At 38.8% G+C, this 20,733-nt stretch overlaps 2 protein-coding genes across 3 annotated transcripts in view; one reads left to right on the top strand and one right to left on the bottom strand.

Moving 5' to 3' along the window:
* CDC20B (cell division cycle 20B) overlaps nucleotides 1-16,576 on the bottom strand; it is a 26,316-nt gene extending 9,740 nt beyond the window's left edge. The window contains exons 1-7 of the mRNA XM_052669994.1: nucleotides 16,544-16,576; nucleotides 13,925-14,138; nucleotides 12,244-12,369; nucleotides 9,409-9,504; nucleotides 6,235-6,345; nucleotides 4,343-4,539; nucleotides 3,513-3,607 (exon numbers count right to left, since the gene is read on the bottom strand). Of these exons, the coding sequence (XP_052525954.1) occupies nucleotides 3,513-3,607; nucleotides 4,343-4,539; nucleotides 6,235-6,345; nucleotides 9,409-9,504; nucleotides 12,244-12,369; nucleotides 13,925-14,138; nucleotides 16,544-16,576 (872 nt within the window). The remainder of the gene's footprint in view (nucleotides 1-3,512; nucleotides 3,608-4,342; nucleotides 4,540-6,234; nucleotides 6,346-9,408; nucleotides 9,505-12,243; nucleotides 12,370-13,924; nucleotides 14,139-16,543) is intronic.
* Nucleotides 16,415-20,733, top strand: GPX8 (glutathione peroxidase 8 (putative)). Of its 2 annotated transcripts, XM_052670182.1 has the most exons (3): nucleotides 16,660-16,915; nucleotides 17,514-17,775; nucleotides 19,981-20,733. In XM_052670182.1, the coding sequence occupies exons 1-3, from the start codon at nucleotides 16,709-16,711 to the stop codon at nucleotides 20,142-20,144; spliced, it is 633 nt and encodes a 210-aa protein (XP_052526142.1). In that variant the 5' UTR covers nucleotides 16,660-16,708; the 3' UTR covers nucleotides 20,145-20,733. The 2 variants fall into 2 exon arrangements, with proteins under 2 accessions (XP_052526143.1, XP_052526142.1); XM_052670183.1 differs by lacking the exon at nucleotides 17,514-17,775 and having other exon boundaries at nucleotides 16,415-16,915.

Genomic DNA, 20,733 nt, shown 5'->3' with positions numbered 1-20,733 from the left:
TCTTTGAACACTGTTCCAGTGTCTCACCATCCTTATTGTAAAAAATTTAATAATCTCTCTTATATCCAATCTAAATCTTCCCTTTTTCAGTTTGATACCATTTTCCCTTGTCCATTAAAAACAGACAATTTTGAAGTGTCTTTCTTACAACTTTGTTTAGATACTGAAAGGCACTATCAATCAGGTCTCCCCAGGGTTTCTCTTCTCCAGGTTAAACAACCCCAGATATCTCAGCCTGTACTCACAGAGGAGATATGTCATCCCATGGATCAATTTTTGTATGCCCGCCTCTGGACACACTACAACTATGGAGTGACTATGTCTCTCCTGTACTTGAGGACTCCACATCAGGATGCAGTACTCCACATGTGGTCTCTCTCCTGCAGAGCAGATGGCAAGGTTCACTCCCCTTGCCCTGCTGGCCCAGAATAAGGTTGGCTTTCTGAGCTGTAAGGGCACATTGCTGGCTCATCTCCAGCTTGCCATCCACTAGTACTCCCAAGCCCTTTTTGGCAGGGCTGTGCTTCATCTTCGCATCCCCCAGCTTGTATTAGGGTATCTGAATAACTGAGAAACAAGTATCTCACATTACTGCAACAGATTTATTTAAGACTATGTTGATTGGAGACAAACAGACTCTTAAAGAATCTTCAGATACAAGCTGACTAATTTGGAAAATCTATAAACACATACATTAAGTGACTGATTGCAAGAAAATGTCATTCAATGTGCTTGAATTATGGACTTCCCAAACTCTTGAAGGCCACAAAAAATTAGTAAAATTCCAACCAAGCACTTCAACAGTGAATATTAAGCATGTCTTTATGGAAAATAACTAGGAAGATACACGTCATTATGTCATTATACGCAGAGGCTTCGCTTTCTGAAAAACGATGCAGACCTCCTCCAAAATAATAAGCAGAAAATCTAACCAACAGAAATGGACTGAATTGCCAGTGTTACACATGAAGAGATTTTCAATGACTGAATAAGTGCGAAAGACATTGGCTCCAGAGAATATTCTTTGAAAAGAAATGGGGTTTTTTGCTAAATTAAGAAGAGCATGGCCAGCAGGTTGAGGGAGGTGATCCTCCCCCTCTACTCTGCCCTGCTAAGTCCTCATCTGGAGTACTGTGTCCAGTTCTGGGCTCCCCAGTACAAAAAAGACAGGGATCTCTTGGAAAGAGTCCAGCAGAGGGCCATGAAGATGGTGAGGGGCCTGGAGCATCTCTCCTATGAAGAAAGGCTGAGTGAACTGGGTCTGTTCAGCCTTGAGAAGACTGAGAGGGGACCTGATCCAGGTCTATAAATATCCAAGGTGTGGGGGCAGAATGGCGAGGCCGGACTCTTTTCAATGGTGAGTGGAGACAGGACAAGGGGAAACGGCCGGAAACTGCAGCATAGGAAGTTCTGCACCAATGTGCGCAAGAACTTCTTTACAGTGAGGTGACGGAGCACTGGAACAGGCTGCCCAGGGAGGTGGTGGAGTCTCCTTCTCTGGAGATGTTCAAGACCTGCCTGCATGCCTACCTGTGCAACCTGCTGTAGGAACCTGCTTTGGCAGGGAGGTTGGACAATAATCTCTGGAGGTCCCTTCCAACCCCTATGATTCTGTGATTCTGTGATTTCCTGTAGCCTTCTTTCCCACCCTTTGACCCAGGTGAGCATCTTTTCCTAACCAACGCATCACAAAAGCAAATCATATCTGATTTAAATTGCCATGTTTGTCCTCAGTTCTGCTTCTTTAAGCCAAGGGTTGCAGTATAAGAACATCCTGATATCCCTCCGTTTGTGTGGAACAGTGCTCTGCCGTATGAATGGTCAGCTGATGGGAGTAGCATGGAGACTTTGCAGGAGCCCTGCAGCACTCTGAATATCTCCTGATACCTCCCCTTTTCTGTTCGTGCTGTGCTTCCTGGCAGCATCAAATGAAAATATTTCTATCGTGAGCTGTAGTTGTCAAAGCGCTCAAAGGGAACCTGCTTTGGCAGGGGGTTGGACTCGATGATCTCTGGAGGTCCCTTCCAACCCCTACAATTCTGTGATTCTGTGAAGTCAATATTATTTTCTTTTGACACAAAATATTGCATCTATTTTGCTAAATACAAATAGAACCAATTAATTAGGACAAATTAATCTGCTGTACTGAAATGTATATGGATATCCTTGTCATCAGTCTATTTTTAACTACAGGAATTAGTATGCTATTCCAAAGTATCGAAGTACCAACTTATAGTGAAGCTTCCTGTAAAAATGCTGATTTTATTTTAGTAGCAATGAATATTAACTCTATTTTTTTCTGATTATACAGGTAATTTAACTGTGTAGTAATTAATTGGCTAATATCAAACCTAGAAAGAGAAATAAATGTCATCTGAACTTAATCTATCAACAAGAAGTGTAGTTCACAGTTTCATGTTGAATTTTAGAATCAATTTCTATTCAGAAAGATTTGTAATGTAAGTTTTCATTGCTTTTACTTCTTTGGCTAAGCTGAAATGCAAACTGAAACTAATACTGACTGTGATAAGGTTATGCCAAGTAGACGCTGAAAATGTGTATTTGTAATGTAATTCACAAACATTCTGCAAAAGCCAAAGCATTTTATTAACTGTTGATCAGTTGGTAATGTTGCATCTTACTCTGCCTAGCAGATCCAACAGAATCAAAAGCCACAACATCTTGTGAAACAAAACTACCTCTGGTGATCTCATCAGGAGATAACAACTTTCATTTTGAGATTAACAATATAATCAGTGAATGCTGGGTATAATTTCTGTTTAAGTAAAACAGAAGACTATCGCATTATTTTAAAATAGGAGAAACATCCTTTATAATCAAGTTTTCCCCCGCATTCTTCAAGCCTAAGACAAAGATCTGAACTGGAAACTGAGAGAAAAAATGAATAAAACACAAAATTGGATGCTTTATCCTTCTCATGAGTCTGCATATTGAAATGATGCCCAAATATAAAATATTCAACTTGGCAGGGCAAAAGGCAACAATTTTGATCCTTCCTCAAAATAGGGTTCAGGTTCTGGCTAGCACTGAACTGGCCTTTCCTCACAGATACACAGCTAGAGAAGAGTGTAACTCTAACAACCGTGCTTTGCCATGCATCTGAAAAGTCAGTGGAAGGGCAGCCTAAGCTACATGTCCTCTCCCTTGCACTGAGTAAGGTATCTTTTTTGAAATCTGGACCCACTGCAGATAATATCAATTAATGCTCAAATATTCCGAAAAAAAACCACAACCATGTGCTCCACATCTTACAGAAATTCTAGAAGCGGTGGCAGATTTCTTAAGAACAGTAAAAACAGAGACTAAAGAGGCAGGTTAAATTCCATTCGGTTGCTTTCCTGACATAAAGAATACTTACATATTGTTTCTGTGGTGGCTGGTAAAGAATAAAGCATTTTCAACCAAAACCAACAAAAACTAATCAAATAATTGGGATGCCTATCTAGATGAAAGCATCAGGATTCTTTCTGTGAATAGACCATAGCACTCACCTGCTCAGAATATAATGATTCCAGCTCAGAGCTCCAACTACAGACAGGTGGCCAAACATATTTCTCAACCTCCTTTTCCTTTCAATGTCCCACAGCTGCCAATACAAAACAAACACACAGAACAAATGCAAATTTAACAGAAAAAGAGACCGAGAGAGAGAGGGAGAGAGAGAAATGTCTTTGTTTTCTTCATTTGTTTGCAGGTATTCAGTTCTGATATGACATACAGACAACTTCAAGCTCATTCATTTCACACTATTTTTTTCACATAATATTTCACTTTATTTTATTTTAAGAGAATGTGCATTTCTAAATTTAAAGCTATTTATACGCCAGTATTTGGAAGCCTGTGTATGAAAGCACTGGCGTGCTGAATCAGAACTCTACCAGATAGATCCCCACATTATTCAGTATCACAGCCAACATCCAACAAAGACCTTTCAAAACAGGACAGTGCTACAACAGCAGACAGAGTTTTATGTGTATAATCTGAAGTGAAATTCAGGGATGTGAATCTATGAGTACAATTTTTGCTGAAGTTCTAAAAGTATCTGTCTCTACTAGAGTGATCTTAGCAAGAGAGATACAAGACTGGCCTTTGCTGAGAAAAATAATTAAAGATTTCCAATTACTGATGAAAAGAAAATCTGAGTCCCTCTGTGCAGTTATTCTGTAACATGAGGGATGATGTAATTGTTATACACCATCTACAGAAGAGTTTTTCTGTATTTTAGCCAACTTTCTTGTTTTGTTTCATTAAGCAAAGAAGATTGTCTAATGGACACTTCAGCTAAAAACTGAGAAAGACAAAAAAGTAAATTATTAAGTACTTGCACTTCTCCATCACTAGTGCCAACAGCAAGGCAAGTTCCCTCTTTTATCCAAGCTAGAGATGAAATGTATTTGGAACTGGAATTTAAACCAATGCTTTCAATGCCTTGAAGAGTTCTTCCATTCCAAATATATGCAGCAGATCCCAGAGCAACAGCAATGAGATTTTCAAGGTTCCAGTCCAGTATGTTTAGATCTAGAAAAAATAGATCTTCTAAAAATTACTGCAAGAAGGTTAGAGGTAATAAGCTGGGGTTGGAGGGGTTATGGCTGGGGCAGAGGCTTTCTTTTAATAGCTACAGAAAAAACTCATGGCATTGCTTCAATGAAGCCATTACCAGCTCATATTCAACTAGGACATAAATGAGAACTAAATGAAGGTGAGTATTTCTAACAAGATCTTCATTAGGTTAACTACCACAAATCTATATATTTATACAGAAGAATATGACTTACAGATTCCTCACTAAATGTTTTTATACCTATCATCCATCATTTTGGATGGCTGCATCACTCAAATTTCTGCCACCAGAAATAAGTGTTCTCCAGTACCAGCTAGAATTGCAAAAACATTCTTGTTCCAAAATAATTCATGTTACTGGTAAAGACATAGGAGAAAGTCTATATGCTACAGTTCTTCCTTGAGCTAGTACTAATATTTACTCTCCATGTAACAGAAGAAAAATGCAGAAAGGAATCAGGGAAATTCTGCACCTCTCCCACAAAGTTTGCTCAGTAAGCAAATGCAAGAAATACTGTTTCCACTTATGTTAGGTGCACTACAGACCCTGGCAAAGGAAGTCATTACACCAGTTAGCCTCAGAACAGCCTGCTGTGTCAGGTAGAAAGTGCAGGCCAGAAAGAGTTGTTATGCAACATCTAATTCTGACACAGAATAACAGTACACACTCTGATGTCAATGCGAATCATCAGCTGTTGCATTTATGACAGCTTAAAAGTCATTTTAAATGATCCCTGAAGAAAACAGTTAGCATAGGCCAAGGTCTGATGCTGTGCTTCAGTAACTAAAATCACCCTGAAGAACAGCTTAATCTTTCAGTCAGCTGTTTGATTAGAGTCCTGATTCCTACAGTCAGAAATACGCACTAAAAATAACTTCCAAATAATTCTACTAATGCTATTGTTTTGTGGATGCACCTTGTACATAATCATGAAAAATCACTAATATAGAAATCCAGACTCAATCTGGATGCAAACAAACTTTTGGCTTGCTCATAGATTTACATCTAAAGAATGCTTGCAAGAACACCTTAGGGAAAAAAAAAAAAAAAGGAAAAAGGAAACAAAACACAAACAACAATAGAAACACAGGAACAATTTCTAACACTTTCAACTATAGAAATGTTATGGTTTCAGAAGTGCTTTAATATATTTGCCAATGTAGAACAAAAAACCATGCATTCTTCTGTGCATGTTTAATTTTACCACGAAAAATGTAGGTGAGAATTTAGCTCAGAAGATATCTATCATCTAAACCATAAACAAATCACTGGTTTCTCCCATAACTAGAGATTTCACAGTCTGTTACCTAAAGTTGCTGTGTTGACAGACTGCTAACAGCTGAAATGTCCTTAGCATGGAGGTATGTTCACTGGTCTGATTTTAAATGTGAATTGAGACCTATTGCTGAAAAAAGTTGCACGAGACCTAGGTGGTAATGATTCTAGGGTTTGATCAGTGATCTCTACATTCTGCGACAGGCAGTTTTCATTTTCAAGCTGCAAATGTCTAAGAAAAAATGACATCATGCGTAAGTATTGGAGAATTCCCATTTGATCTGAAGGGGAAACACCCTTGCCATCTTTCTTGAAGTATATATATAAGTGTTCTCAATCTCTGCAGAAGCCTCAGTCATAAGAAAATAACTTACAGTAATCATCATGCAAACCAGTAATATGAAGCCTCAGTTCTGGCTCCAATGTCACTGATGGCTTCATGATGGTAACAGCTCTGAACTCATTCTGCATCTCTTCTTGGCATCCTGCATTTGAAGATTCATCAACTCAGTTCAGTCATGCAAAACACCAAAGCCTTTCACAGTCACTATGTTAGTCTTTGTCTGTGATCCACAGATGTCTAGATGGGTCTAACTCCTCCTGGTTAGGCCAAAACACCCCACAGAAAAGTAAGTGAAATCTTCCTTTTAATAGCTCTATCAAATCTCCATGGATGCACTCAGCTACAATGGAGAATAGAGTTTGCTGTATTTTGTTTAAATTGCATCACAGTTCATTACAAAATACATTTCATATCTTTGTCTGGTTAGCTTTTGCGAGAAGTTGCCAGTAGCAGTTCATATGGGCTCTCCCACCTCAAAACCCTCATGCAGCAATTAACCTTTTTGCTTTCTGGTGTTAATTTCTCTTCAACAGTCTCCTCTATCAACACCTAGCACAGGAAAAGGTTTTTAAACCCACTTTGATGACAGCATTCTAAGCTTGTGACCACACAAACTTCAGAAACCAAAGAAGTAACAGTAAGTTTCAAGTATGAGCAAGCAGAACAGTCAGCCTTTGTGGTCATTGTCTACGTGATTCTGCAACAACTGCTAAGCATCATAGTTAAAAAAAGATCATTATCACCATTAATCACTTAAAGCTACATTTTTATCTAGCTGTAATATGCAGCATGGAGATCTGGAAACTAATATTTCTATATTTCTCTTCATGTTTGAAGAAATATTGAAATATTCCCTAGAGAAGAGCACTTAGAATGAACGCCAAAATTTCACAGGCAGAAGACATTACCCAATTCAACAACCACTCTTTCTGTTAGTAAAAATCAACACTGACAAAATTTTTGCACTCTGTAATATAAATACACACATTATAATCTTATACAGAAGTCTTATCAATTACAAATTGTGGAGAACTTTATCTCATACTTATTTCAATCTCAATCTTATCCCCCAGCCAAAAATGAATTTCTGTCAAAAAACAATTGTTTCTCCTTTCAGCTGTGGTACCTGTCATAGAATCATAGAATAATAAAATCATCAAGATTGGAAAAGGTCTCTAAGACCATCAAGACCAACCAATAAAAGCAAGGCCAAGGCCTTCAGTCTTCCATCAGTGTACTAAGTATGACCCTGCTTAGCTTCTGAGATGCTGCCTCTTGCCCACTGAGCACCTGGGACCAGCAGTAATGTGGTGCATCTCACTGGGATGCAGCTCAGACCTAGAGCACATCCATCAGGGATGTAGTGCCCATGCGTATGGGAAGGAGCTTCCATGAATGAGCCAGAAGTGCTGCCCAAGGGCTTTACCACAGTGGTGGTGTCTTCTTATGAGAGGTGCCTCTCTACTGTCTCAATGTTGCTCCAGGTACTTTGGGGTCAAGTGCACCAGAAATATCAGTGGTATGCATATAATACAGAGCAAATCAGTCAAATCCTCTACACAAATAAAAGCAGATGAGCAAGAGAAGGGCCACAGCGATTTTCTTCTAAAAGTTTGTGGAATTAAAAAAATCAAGACTTGCAGGAATGGTTGGTTGTAAGACCTTACCTGCCCAATACAACATGTAACAATCCATTCTAACCCTAAAAAAGGTTTAATATCACTGAACTGTGATTAGGGTGTACAGAAAAATATGTATTTTAAACATCTACATTTTTGTTTTGTTTTGTCTTGTTTTTGATATTGTCAACCACTTCCAAACCCAGCCAAGTACAACGGTTTAAGAAAACTGAAGCACTTAGTTACAACAGCCAGAGAATGACAACACTTTTGAGATACTGTGAAAATGATCTCTAATACTGATAGCTGGGGTTAAGCACCGAGAAAGGATGAAATTATCTGTATAACTTATTTCATTTTTTTCTTCTCATGCGTAATTCACTTCAAATTCATAGAAATCACGCTTGCAGCTCTATTCACATACTTTGTGGACACACGAATGTGCTTTATAGAATTTTTTTATCAGTGGAAATTAAGCTTCATTATCTCATTTTGTGTTATTTTACCGGAGTACTGGAAGATAATCACTGGCTTTTGAAAGAATTTTGATTTTCACATGCCTGTGTCAGTTCTCAAGATAAGACTCGAGAAGTGGTAAGTAGTATTGTAACACAAGACCACTCAGTGAACAAGTAGGTGGGTGGAATAAAACCCAGTATACCTGATACATGTATTCATTTGCCATCAGGAAAAAAATACTATGACTAATCCCTATACTGATGCTTCTGAAGGCTCTGAATTAAGCTTTATTTGTACAGTAACAAATATATACCAGTCTATCACATACTTCACAACTTCTTCCACAGGAGCTGAACTTCAGGCTCATATAGAGGTTGTTTCTCACTGTCCTTACATGAGCATGAATCAGGTCCAGACTGGTTAAGAATTCAGCACATACAGAAATAGCTAGACCACAGAAAAAAATGACCTAAGACGGAACATAACAAAATATTGGCCTGATGCCTAATGAACAACCTCATATTAAAAAAAAATTGTAATATCTGTGTTATTTTACAGATCAGCTCCTCGCATCCCAGTTGGCTTATAGTTCACTCGTTCACAGTCTCTATATGCTCACTCATTCTCATATTTTTGGAGGAGATCAATCAGGCCCCAGTTAGATGAAATCGTGACTAGAGCAAGGGATAGTTTGTACCACCTACCTTTCCTTACAGGCAGGTGTGGCAAGATCCCATCAGGTTTGCATGTCTTGCTCTCTCATGTACCCAACACACCATTTAATAGATACCCTGGGCCCAGTCTGCAGCAAAAACCTACATTATTTCACACATCTGAAACTGGAAAGCCAAAGGGAAATTGTTTTTAGGGCCACCGATGTGTCTGATGGGGCCAAAAGGCAAGCCAGGTGATAGATAAAGCATTTAACCACAATGGAAGAGGTGGAGATCCGTATCATCAGAGGCCATGGGAACTGCAGGGCAAGTGGATCCAAGCAGTACACACATCTCAGCCACCTTGCACTATTCTGTAACATTTGTGGGAACTGGTGATTTTCTCAGTGTAGACGCAGCCTGTTCTATCTTATCATTCATTGTACATGGGGTATTTGCTACAGTGGAACATACCTTTCCAGATGCAACTGGCTTTTTCACAGACCTTCATGTCACTTTCTGCCATGCTATATCCAGTTTCTTGGACCATTAGAAGCTGAGTAGTCATTTCTGTCTATGCATAGAAGTGAAAATATGAATGAAGAAATCTGTCAAGAACATATTTAAGTACCATGGTTAGCTTAACTACCTTTGAAGTATTGAACTTTCTTCACATAGAAGTTTTAAAACACCTGGACTCCTGGGTAGGAATTCAGCAAAAGATACAGAATATCAATGTCCAAACCGCATGTTCCATTTACAGTAATGATCTTCCCTTCCATAAAAACCAATTCACTGCTAATGATCATAAACATTCTAACAAAGCTGTTTGAACAAGGTCATCTTACTATTGGAAGATATTTTAGGCCTCTATGTGTTACTCACTCAGTTTTAGTGTCTTCTTGCCCTCCTTTGAATTGGCATTCAGGCTCATTTTGTTAGCACACAACACCAAGTTTCTTTGCATGCAGACAATATATATAATGCCTTAGGTCTGATCAGTTCTGTGGTGCATATACTTCAGAGTAATTGATTCAGCATAAAACCTACTGTAGTCCTCACCCTGGCTGAAGTCCAAATGTCTGGACTCCATGATCCTATTTGTTAAACCAGTACCACATTTTGAATCCACAGGTGCTAAAAATGTAAGCAAAGTGTCTCAGAGAACTAAGAATTTTTTGTTATATAAACCTCTACCCAGGGGTCAAAGAAACAGATGATGCAGAAGAAAAGTACAGGGAAACCTTAATTGTTATTGGAATTTTTTCCTTCTTCAAAAAAATTATGTTAAGTCTTCAGATAAATTCAGGTAAGGCTGAGATCATCAGGTAAGACTATATGTATATGTATGTATGTATATATAATCCTTAATAATGCGCACTTCTTCATAATGTTATTGGTTTTTTTCATTGAGATGAATGCTCTCAAGCTTGTTGTCTGTTTGGTCCTTAACTCCTTATTTACAGCCAGGTGGAAATGTCACTGATGTTTTCACCAGCCATTTAGTATGTTCTTTTTTAAATTTTTTCTGAAATCTATCTTTCCAAACACATTCACTTTTATTCTTCCTCAAAACCCTGTTGTAATCATGATAAGAAATGTCTTGCAAAAACAACCAGAAAAAAGTTCTTCTTTTTCAAATATCAGAGCTGTTCTATAGCAAGCCGTCAGCTTTGAGAGGAACTTTCTGAATGATTTATACAGTCAATTTGGCAGAAAGCTAATCTGATTGCTTGCATCTGTGCCTCTAAAATAAGTGCAGATATTTCTATGGAAAACCTACTGTATGTACAAGGAAGCAATCTTTTGTCTCACAAGAAGACCACATACATTCACTGGAATGTGAGAAGATTTTATCCCACAATGTTATTTCAAAGACCCGCACAACAAACTTACAGGAAGTTGTTATGGTCCTTGGTGTAGAACTCTGAATAAGAGAATGAGATATGAAGGACTAACACTGACATTAGTAAAGTCACTGCAATCACCTTTAATATCACATAAAAACTGAAGCAAAAAAAGTACGTTTTACCAATGCTACTTCATACTTATCTCACAAAAAGGTTTCCTTTAATTTCTCTGTGGGGTATATACAACTAAGATTACTAGACCCCTTTTCAACAATCTTAAAATGCACTCTCTCCAATAAGATCACGGTGGGTGAAAAGGCTGGAAAGGACTTTTCTTGACATGTGATTTTTCCAGAATAATTTGCTTACTTAGAAAGGAAAGTGATTGTCATGAAAACTGGTTTTCTCAAGATGTTGTAAATGCATAGGTTGTTTTGCAACATTCAGTGGTCTTCAACAGTACAAGTATTAAAAGAAACAACCAATCAGACTTCTAGTCCAGCTATCTTGACAATACCTCTTTTTCTTTGAAGTTTATTTTGACACTCTCATGGGAATTTTTCAACAATATTAAGAATTGTAAACCAGTACAAGCAACAACATTAGGTGTGCAGCTATCAAGTTTCCTCACTCAGGAGTTACTCTCAAAAAAGTCACCACTTGAAAATAGGTATCTATGACCTTGTAATTGGTGTAATCCAGGAAAGGGAATGCAGGTCAGTGACTACAAGTTTATAACTTAATATATACATAGTCACAATCAGGTAGCATGAAAATATTGACCTTGCTTTCAGTATTTGTAATGGTAATAACTTTTATTAACACAGATAAGTATCACCGTGATTCATATGAGAAGTCAGTTTTCAGTAAGTTAACAAAAATGAGTGGGTTTATTTAAGATGACTAAAAGGAAATAAACAAAGCCTAAAGAGAAACGAAATTTTGTGTCAGTGGCCACTAGTAAAAATGAAGGGTAAAGTGTTAAGCAATAAAAAACAGCACCAGAGTGGGAAGAGATCTGAAGCCTTTATTTCACATAGTAGATTCCATGCGTTCTTCTGTCCTCTACCAATAACTGTTAAACATAACTACTTACCTTTTAGCTTCTAGTCATGACGAAAAACTTTATTCACAGCTACTTTTTGGCAAAATTTTTACAGTAGCCCATTCTGTCTACGTGACAAAATGTACTACATCCTGTGTGACTGAAAAAATGATCTTCACTGTGGTTTTGAATCACATGAAAAACTGAGTCATTCATCGCCCTTCAATTTAGTTTTACTCAGAAAGAGAAATACACTAAAATAAAGTTAATGATATAGAAATTGTTCCCGACATTTTTCTAGTGGACATTTCCTAAACTGATCTCTTCTTGTTATTGTTCTCGTGTAAATATGGTAGCATCTGCACAAAAGATGAAGTAATAAAACATATCAGCAAATATTCTATAAGCATTTACTCGCCTGCTTCTTTTGTAGTTCAGTTTTCCTGTCATTTCTCCTTTCCAAGCCTGCTGCAGTGTGCCTGCTAGACAGAGTCACAGCACTTTTCATGATGGAGGGTTTCTTAAGCATCTTATCCATCACTGAAAACAAACAAACAATTTTAATAGTATAAATATATAATTTATATATATATACATTATATATATAATAAAAACTAAAGGTATTTTTTTTAATTTACAGAGAATTATTTCAAGTCAAGTACTTTTCAGCACATTACTTATTAAAAGCTTATCTGACATACTAAATGGGACAATACAAACACTGACATTTGAACTGGTCTCTCTGTTTTCCCTTTATTGTTAGAGAAATGAAACAGACACTTATGCTATTCATCTCATCTTAAAGTAGATGTCTAAAAAATGTCATACTGCTCACTCACTTTATAAACAGTCTATATTTATTTCTGTAGCTCAATTCACTGGCTACAGAGGATCCTACCTCACATAAAATCCAAGTCATACTGGTTTTCACCAGTGCTGGTGGCAACAACATCCAGGACTTTCTGTTCTAGAAACTGAGATAATGTAGAACTGAGTTTGCTTAAGAGCCTGATTTTCCAACAGCTGGGCATGCCTTATGTCCACACTGCTGAAGAGTATTCTGCTCTGCAGAAGACAGAATTTCAGTTTGTCTCCAACAGTCACAGTCATAGCCTCATGGGAACACATCAGGAATGCTAAAGAATACCTTTTATTTGCTGTCTAAATATTTCCATTATTAATCAAGGAATGTGCTTTGTTTATTTCCCTCATTATTCCAGGAAGCTCTTCTTGTATATGCAGTGTGTAAACCATTCTCCACCTTTCCTTACCACTACTGAAGTAGGAGTGAGCTTGCTTAAAGGTTAAACTCTTACTGTTTCCTCAGCCTCCCTCTGTTGTGGATGGAGAAAAATAACCTCCTCCAGAGTCAGTTCTTCAGACCATGTCAAAGTCCTGAAAGTTTAAGCAGTGTTCTAAACGGCATTCAGACAAGCCTCTCCCTAAGATGAACTGCAGGCGAGTGCTCCTTGGCAGACAGGCAACACCTAAAGCCTGAGGCATCAGAGGGGAGAATAACATAGGGCAGGCTTCTCTATCAGTGTGCTGTCTGTAAGTGTGCACTACAACATGCCCAGGCACGCAGACTGGTCAACATTCTGCAGTTATGGCCAGGTCAGTGGTATCCATGTGCAGTGGAAAGGAGACGCAGAAGGGAGAGGTGTTCTGCAAGAATTCTTTCTGTCCTGTCAGTTATTGTGAGCTACTCCATAAGCAAAAGTGCAACAACAAAAGAGATTCTATTGCAGATGCAAAAAAAAAGTTCGCCTGCAACAGAAATTACTTGCTTAAAAAAGAGGTTTAGGCTTGTTTTTTAACTCCCACATTTGATGTCAACCAGATGTATGGCCTGCTGTCCTATCTGCCTGTGCAGTAGTAGCCAGAACCTTGGGCCTGGCTCTCTCACCATGTCAGCAGTGTAATCCCACTAGAGGAAAGCTGCCTCTGATCTCATTGCCTGCACAGACTGCCACTGCAGCAGCCGGAGCCCTTGTCCACTAGGACATGGGGAGCACAGCGGCACACCTTGCGCTAGCTGCCTGCTCCTGCTGATTTCAGCAGTCCCTTCACGATGCCGCCCTGTCTCCCGCCCCACCTGCAGTCCTCCCGCGCGTGCTGACGAGCCGGGCGCCCCGGAGGGCACAAAGGCCTGCGCTGCGGGTCCGGCGCGGCTCTGCTGTGAGGCCTCCCGCATGTCGCTGCTGCCACCTTGTGACAACAGGGCTGCTCGCCACCGGAACGCTGGCCGTCAGCTTCCTCTTGATGGAGCTCTCAAATCCGGAGTACGTGGTCCCGTCTGAACCCAGGGCCTGCACGAGCAAAGGGAGGCAAAACACCAAAACCCGTCATCACAGAATGTTGTTCTGTCCTGTCACACTATCTCAAGTCTTCATGAGTTCAGTCTCTCTCAGAACAAGCAAGCCATGGAAATGGACCTTGGCCTGAGGACACCCGGACAACACTTGAGTGTAGACTCCTGCCTGGCTAAAACTCTGCAGGGTGAGGACAGCCTCCAGAGCTCTGCACATGGACTGGGGCTGCTGGTATCCTGCTCCACACAGCTCCTGTGGCTGCAGGGCTGGAGCGCACTGTGACGAACAGGGCGTTCACTGCCCACTGCTAGCTGCAGGAGTCCCACCAAAACTGGAGCTGGTAGAGATTCACGGTCACTGAATCAAAATGTCCTACTGATCTCTAGGTTAAGAGAAATATCAAGTATAAAGTAATCAGAGTTCAGGAGAGCAACTTTTCACAAGAGTCATAGAATCATGGAATCATTAAGGCTGGAAAAGACCTCTAAGATCATCAATTCCAATCATGAACCCATCCCCATCGTGCCCACAGACCATGTCTCCCACATCTGTGTGATTCTTGAACATCTCTAGGGACGGTGACTCCACCAGCTGCCTGGACAGCCCATAAACTCAATTACTTGCATGTAAACAGGTTCAGCTCGTGAAGAATTAAGGAATATGACTCCTGACACAGTGATCAATGGGGTTTACCGTTCCCAGCTCACACAGAAGAAGCAGCTACCCTCACTGCACAGGAGTTGCTCAAAGCTAGGAGGGCTACTACTACCACGTATTTTGATCAACAGGATATTTACCATTCCATAAAGAAATATTCAAATAAGAAGGGAAGTTAACAACTTTAGGGATTTAAGTGTCAGAGAGAAGGGAAGCAGCACATAGAAAGTGAGGGGGGGGAGAAGGGAAGAAAAAAGAAAATATGTATATAGATATGCAATGAAAAATTCTGCTAGTCAGGTAAACACTCCTGAATGAATTAACAATATCAGGTCAAGGCAAGTGACAAAAACCTAAACTAAGGAATGCAAAATTTCAGGCAAAAGTGGGAAGCCTGAAGAGCAGTAAGACAAGGGCATGATGAGGATATGGTGTAACTAGTTCTTATTGGTGTATAGATAAAAAATGAACGTGCACTTTTTGCCATGATCACGCATAAGAGAAGAAAGCCAAATTTGTGTCTCACATTCTAGGATACAATAGTGGTCTATGAAAGACCAGACCTTTCAGACATTTAGTTTGAGGTCCTGGGCTGGTCACTCCTGCGATAAAAACACTCAGACAAAACTACATGTTGGCTGTTTGAAACCAGGCTGGCTTTCTATCTTTGCCCAAAGAAAGATTTATTTCATTTATGACTTCAGAATTTTCTCACTACCAGGATGCCTTGCTCAAGCCATTATTTTCAACACTGCACTTAACATATTTACGAATACTAAACCAAGATCAAATAACAGATTAACATTTCTTACTTTTAAATACATTCAAAAAAACAACTCCTAAACGAGTGCATCAGAGAAACTAAAATTTTAAAAAATGTACCAAAATTTAAATTGTGAGAGCATAGATAACACTGAACACAAGATTTTGCTTTTCAGATAGTTTTAAAGCAACATTTAGAGCAAAGAGTGAAAGTATCAGGAACAGTAAGGAAGAACAGCAAGTATAATAGGATTCTTAATCATTGTTAGATATTTCAGCATGTATTTTTCATATAATGTTCATTGAAAATTACAAGCTTTCAAGACATAAGCACCAGCATCCTGCCTGTTGCATTTTCCATTTCTGAAATCAAGCACATTCAAATTTGCTTTTAAAGCTGGCATTGTCACTTATGTTAAAACACCATGCACTGAAGGCTCATGGCCAGGCTGACTCCAAGCCTCACATATCCCCAGGACACAAGAAACATCCATATAGGTACTGAATTATAGTAACATTATCTCCCAACAGAACAGTATGAATCTCTCTGTAGACTCCTGTTCAAGAAACATGCAGCTTATCTATTTAGAGAACATGATAGAAATTATTCAACATACCATTATGATATTGTACAAATCAAGTGAAGTTGAGGTGGTATCAAAGCCACTGAAAAGCAACAGACACACTCAAACCCGAAGTTTTATCTGCAGTTCTACCTGACTTATGTACACAGCTGGCCCCAGACTGCTCAAACTCAGGCCTGTCTCACTGAGCAGCTGTGCCAGGGACACCTGAGGGGCTTAAGGGGTGCCAGAGCTGCATTACAGACACAAAACAAGGATCCGGGGCAATTCCACAAGGCAGTGTGCAAGCTGATACAGTGCTCCACAAAAAGCTGGCCAAACAGAGCAATCAGCATCCTTAGGTGATGGCAACATGCTTTTTATTTATTTATTTTTTCCTAGCAGGGGGCATTTCCATACTTTACCGAGCACTCTAAAGGCGAGCAGCGGCATCCTGAAGTGAAATGGCTGCTTCTGAAACTGTGTCAAAATGAGCAGCTTGTCCTTTCTAGTCTGAGTTGCGAGTTTCATGTTTCAGCTCCTCCTTCACATTCCAGGCCTGCGTTGGCTCCGATCTTTTCAAAAATGGAGCCTCTCACAACTGCCTATCCTCTGAAATATTCAGTGCCTAAAGCTAGAATCTTTGTTGTTTTTTTGTCAATGGTTTTTTGCACGGCAGTCCTCTGCCTACTGCAACTCAGATTTTTTAAACCTAAAACTAAAGATTTTTACTCTTTTGAAATCAAGGATTCGCGGGGAAGAATCGTTTCCTTGGAGAAGTACAGAGGGAAAGTAAGTTACAACTTCTTTATGTATTTTCTTTGATTCTTCATTGGAAAGCAGACATCCATTTCTAGGTGAACAAGACAGTCTGTTGTGAGAACTTACAGCAGAGTTTTGTGCTAAATTCCTGTTACATAAGCAATAAGCTAGAGAGAAATTTATTTTTTTTAGGCTTGCTTCCAGAATTAACTATTAGAACTAATAAAAGAAAAAAAAAATGTTTTATTCATTATAAATTAATATAGTCTTGCAATTGAATTTGTGCATTTGATCTTAGTTAAGAATGGCAGCATGTTCTGTCGAATATTAAAGGTATATCTGAGAATATGGCTTTAATGTCTGTTCTAAATACACAGCTTTTTTTACTTAAAACTGTAAGCTTTAAGTTTATGCATTTACTGAATGTTTAAAGCAGGACATCTCAAAGTAAATGCTTCAGCTGCTATTATTTTATCAGCTTAAAGAAATAATGATCAGATAAATTATGTCTAGCTCCCAGGCAGGAACAACACTGCAACAGTAGGGGGATATCTCGTGTTAAGACTTAATGAAATCTCTATGCCATCTCCGGTTTCTTTCTCAGTGTTCTCACTTTATTTCTCCAAAGGCAACTTTGGTTGTAAACGTGGCGAGTTACTGCCAACACACAGACAAAAATTACATCGCTCTGCAAGAACTACACAGGGAGTTTGGTCCCTCCCACTTCACTGTGCTGGCCTTCCCCTGCAATCAGTTCGGAGAATCAGAGCCTGGCTCAAGCCAGGAAATAGAGGCTTTTGCCAAAGGGAACTACGGAGTAACCTTCCCTGTTTTCCACAAAATCAAGATCCTGGGATCAGAAGCAGAGCCTGCCTTTAAATTTTTAATAGGTAACTATTTTATTTCCTGCACTGAGCTACCTTCTACTGGTATTCTTCAACTCCAGTCGGAGTTTAGCAGGCCCAGTCTGAGCATACATTACTTGTCTTCATAGTCTGTGGAGAAAAAAAGGCATTCTTCGCGCACACAACTTATCTCATTTTAATGAGGATATTAAAAAAAAAAAAAAAAAAAAAAAAAGAAGAGTGAAAAGAGCTGTACCCTGAATGCATCCATTTCTCCTCATTGACAATAAAATATCTTACTGTGACCAACCTCGATAGAAACATACAGTGATGGATGTAGATGGTTCAAAGGTCTGAACCATCTACAAAATCCTATGTCAGATTACATGACTTTTGTTAGAAAGCATTTTATTTTTTTACAGAGAAAAATATAACTAAGGATGCCTTAATATTACTGGAAAATTTAACATAAAAACATGCAAATGAGAAAATCCTCCTTTAGCATAGACTCATATGTCTTGCTTGTAAGTACTGTAATCTACACACTATAGGATATATAACCACTAATGCATTAATTTGTCTTGTGAGCTTCAGGACCCAACCTGTAAATCCCACTTTCACAAACACTGTGCAGTACTGTTGCAGAAAGCACTTGCTGACTTAGGTTCTCACACTCTCACAAGCAACATGAAATTTTGCTCAGTTGTCCAAAAACGTCACAAAGCCTCTGTTTCTCCTGAATTTTGGCCACATCTTTGACCAATACTAAAAACGGATATTATGAAAAGAAGGATATTTAGAACATAGCTGTTCTCTCTAACATCTCTTTAAATGAGGAAGGAGGAGGCCCAAATATGTACTGCATCTTCCTGCCCACAAACGGGATCACAGCTATATAAGCTAATACCAAGCCAGTATCTGTAGCTACCAAGATACAGGTGCTTCTCCAGATAATCACAGTAGTCCTATGAGAGATGCAGGTACCTCTCTCTCTATTCCAGTTCTTCACAGCTCCTCTTGTCATAAAACTGTATCAACATTTAAATGAAATGTCTTAAACCACTTAAGCCCATTTCTTTTTCCCGTACTCTCTGTATACATTCCTGAAAACTACTGTCATGCTCCTCCTCTTTTAGGAGACTCTTAAGTAGTTGCTGTTGTCATCTGAATTGCATTTCTTCTTATCTCCTCTTAGGCAAGTCACTAAATATATCAGGCAAACCCTTACTGTTATGAATTGCCCCTTGACTTAGTGGAATTACTGAATGCACTCTGGAGATGCCTCTCTTCTGATTACAGAGAAGACAAGGGCAAGTAGGTGCTAGAGCTGGATGGCACTGGACCCAGATAATAACTCCCAGTGTCAGATAATAATACAGAACCAGGTCTGCTATATTCACACACTCAGTACTCTCACGTACAGGGAAAAAGATACTTTGATGCTCACACATTTTGAAATAACAACTTTTTCCTTTCTGAATCACACTTGTTCATATTAAATTACTGTGCGTCTTCAGTTAAAGAGGAAACTATCCTTCATTTGCTTGTCTTGACATTCAGAAGGCTGAACATCTTCATGCTACATCTCCTGACTTTGACTTCTAGCTAGCATTTTTCCAGCACTAACAGCTCAATGCAAAAAAGAATTCACTGGCAGTAGAACATGGTGTCAGAGCCTTCACACAACTACTTCTTGTTACTTTCATAGCACCAGCAAGACATTTTGCTGGACCAGTGAAACATTTGTAGCATCATCATTCCATCCCCTGTGCATTTGTACTCAAGATATTCTTATACATTAATAATCACTGAAAGAGTATTTAGAGTTGGGATTATGTCACCTAAAGACTGATTCTTGATAAAACAAGTCTTCAAAGATATGGTTACTAGCTGGGTCAGAATTTCCATCTGTCTCACTCCAATTCATAGGAGGGAGATGAGGTTCTTTTAATATCTGTATACCTGGCATGAGAAACAATGGTTCAAATGTTGGTCCGACCAGTTTATTATAAATCCTAATCAGGGAGACGGGGAAGGAAAGAAGGGCAATAGAAAAGATAGGAAAGAAGCAAGAATCACGTAAAAGAATAATCTCTTACACCATCATACCCACTGATTATCACTGAGTCCTCTTACAGTCATAACATTACTAATATAGTTCAAAATGAATATATGTAGAATCGCTGCAGGATAATGAAACAATTACAAGAGAAAGGGCGTCACTAAAATTATCTTATGCCATTCTTACAGATTCTTCAAAGAAAGAACCTCGCTGGAATTTCTGGAAATATCTTGTCAGCCCTGAGGGTAAAGTTGTAAAATTCTGGAGACCTGAAGAGTCGATAGAAAGTATCAAGCCAGCAATAGCATCGTTAATTAGACAGATCATAATGAAAAAAAGAGAAGACCTCTGAAAAACCGTTCACTCTGTGAATCCATTCAGTGGCACAGATGAACAGCCTTACTACATTCCTGGGAAATGCTGCTAGAAGAAAAACAATCAGGGGATATTTTTTTCTTTTTGATGTTAGTTATTTTCAGCTACACTATGTCAATTAATGTTGGGATGACTTCTGCAACAGCCTTAAGAACCACTGAGATTACTGAAAATGGCAAGGCAATCAGAACACTGCAGGAACGGAACTTCAGTTTTCATACAGTTCCTTAAATTGCTAATAAGAGCTAATTATAATTGTTATCAGTAGGCAAATAGCTAAAAAGAAGAGGTTTGGTGATGAATTACTCAGTATTTGTACCAAAAAAAAAATCATTTTCCATGTGCCAGTGAAAATAAGTTTTGATACTCCATTTATACATAACCGTTTGACTGAAAGATGTGGGACTGAGAGCCATCATATTAGGGTTTATAGAGACAAATGCAGCTGACCATACCAGCTTAATAATACTGACAGATGAAAATGTCTGAATTGTGAAGCTGTCAATTTAGTTGTAAAAAACTGTACATAGAAAATAATATTATTAGAAGTAAAAGATGCAAAAATA

This window comes from Tympanuchus pallidicinctus, unplaced genomic scaffold, assembly GCF_026119805.1.
Source record: "Tympanuchus pallidicinctus isolate F22 unplaced genomic scaffold, pur_lepc_1.0 scaffold9, whole genome shotgun sequence".
In the NCBI taxonomy this organism is placed as follows: Eukaryota; Metazoa; Chordata; class Aves; order Galliformes; family Phasianidae; genus Tympanuchus; species Tympanuchus pallidicinctus.
Note: the sequence above shows the minus strand (reverse complement) of the source record. Positions and strands in the feature narration are given on the sequence as shown.

Excerpts from the sequence above, each read along its gene's own strand:
- GPX8 (XM_052670182.1), top strand. The coding sequence starts at position 16,709 with ATGGAGCCTCTCACAACTGCCTATCCTCTGAAATATTCAGTGCCTAAA. Across the intron at positions 16,916-17,513 it reads TGGAGAAGTACAGAGGGAAA|GCAACTTTGGTTGTAAACGT; the intron begins GTAAGTTACAAC and ends ATTTCTCCAAAG. Across the intron at positions 17,776-19,980 it reads TGCCTTTAAATTTTTAATAG|ATTCTTCAAAGAAAGAACCT; the intron begins GTAACTATTTTA and ends CCATTCTTACAG.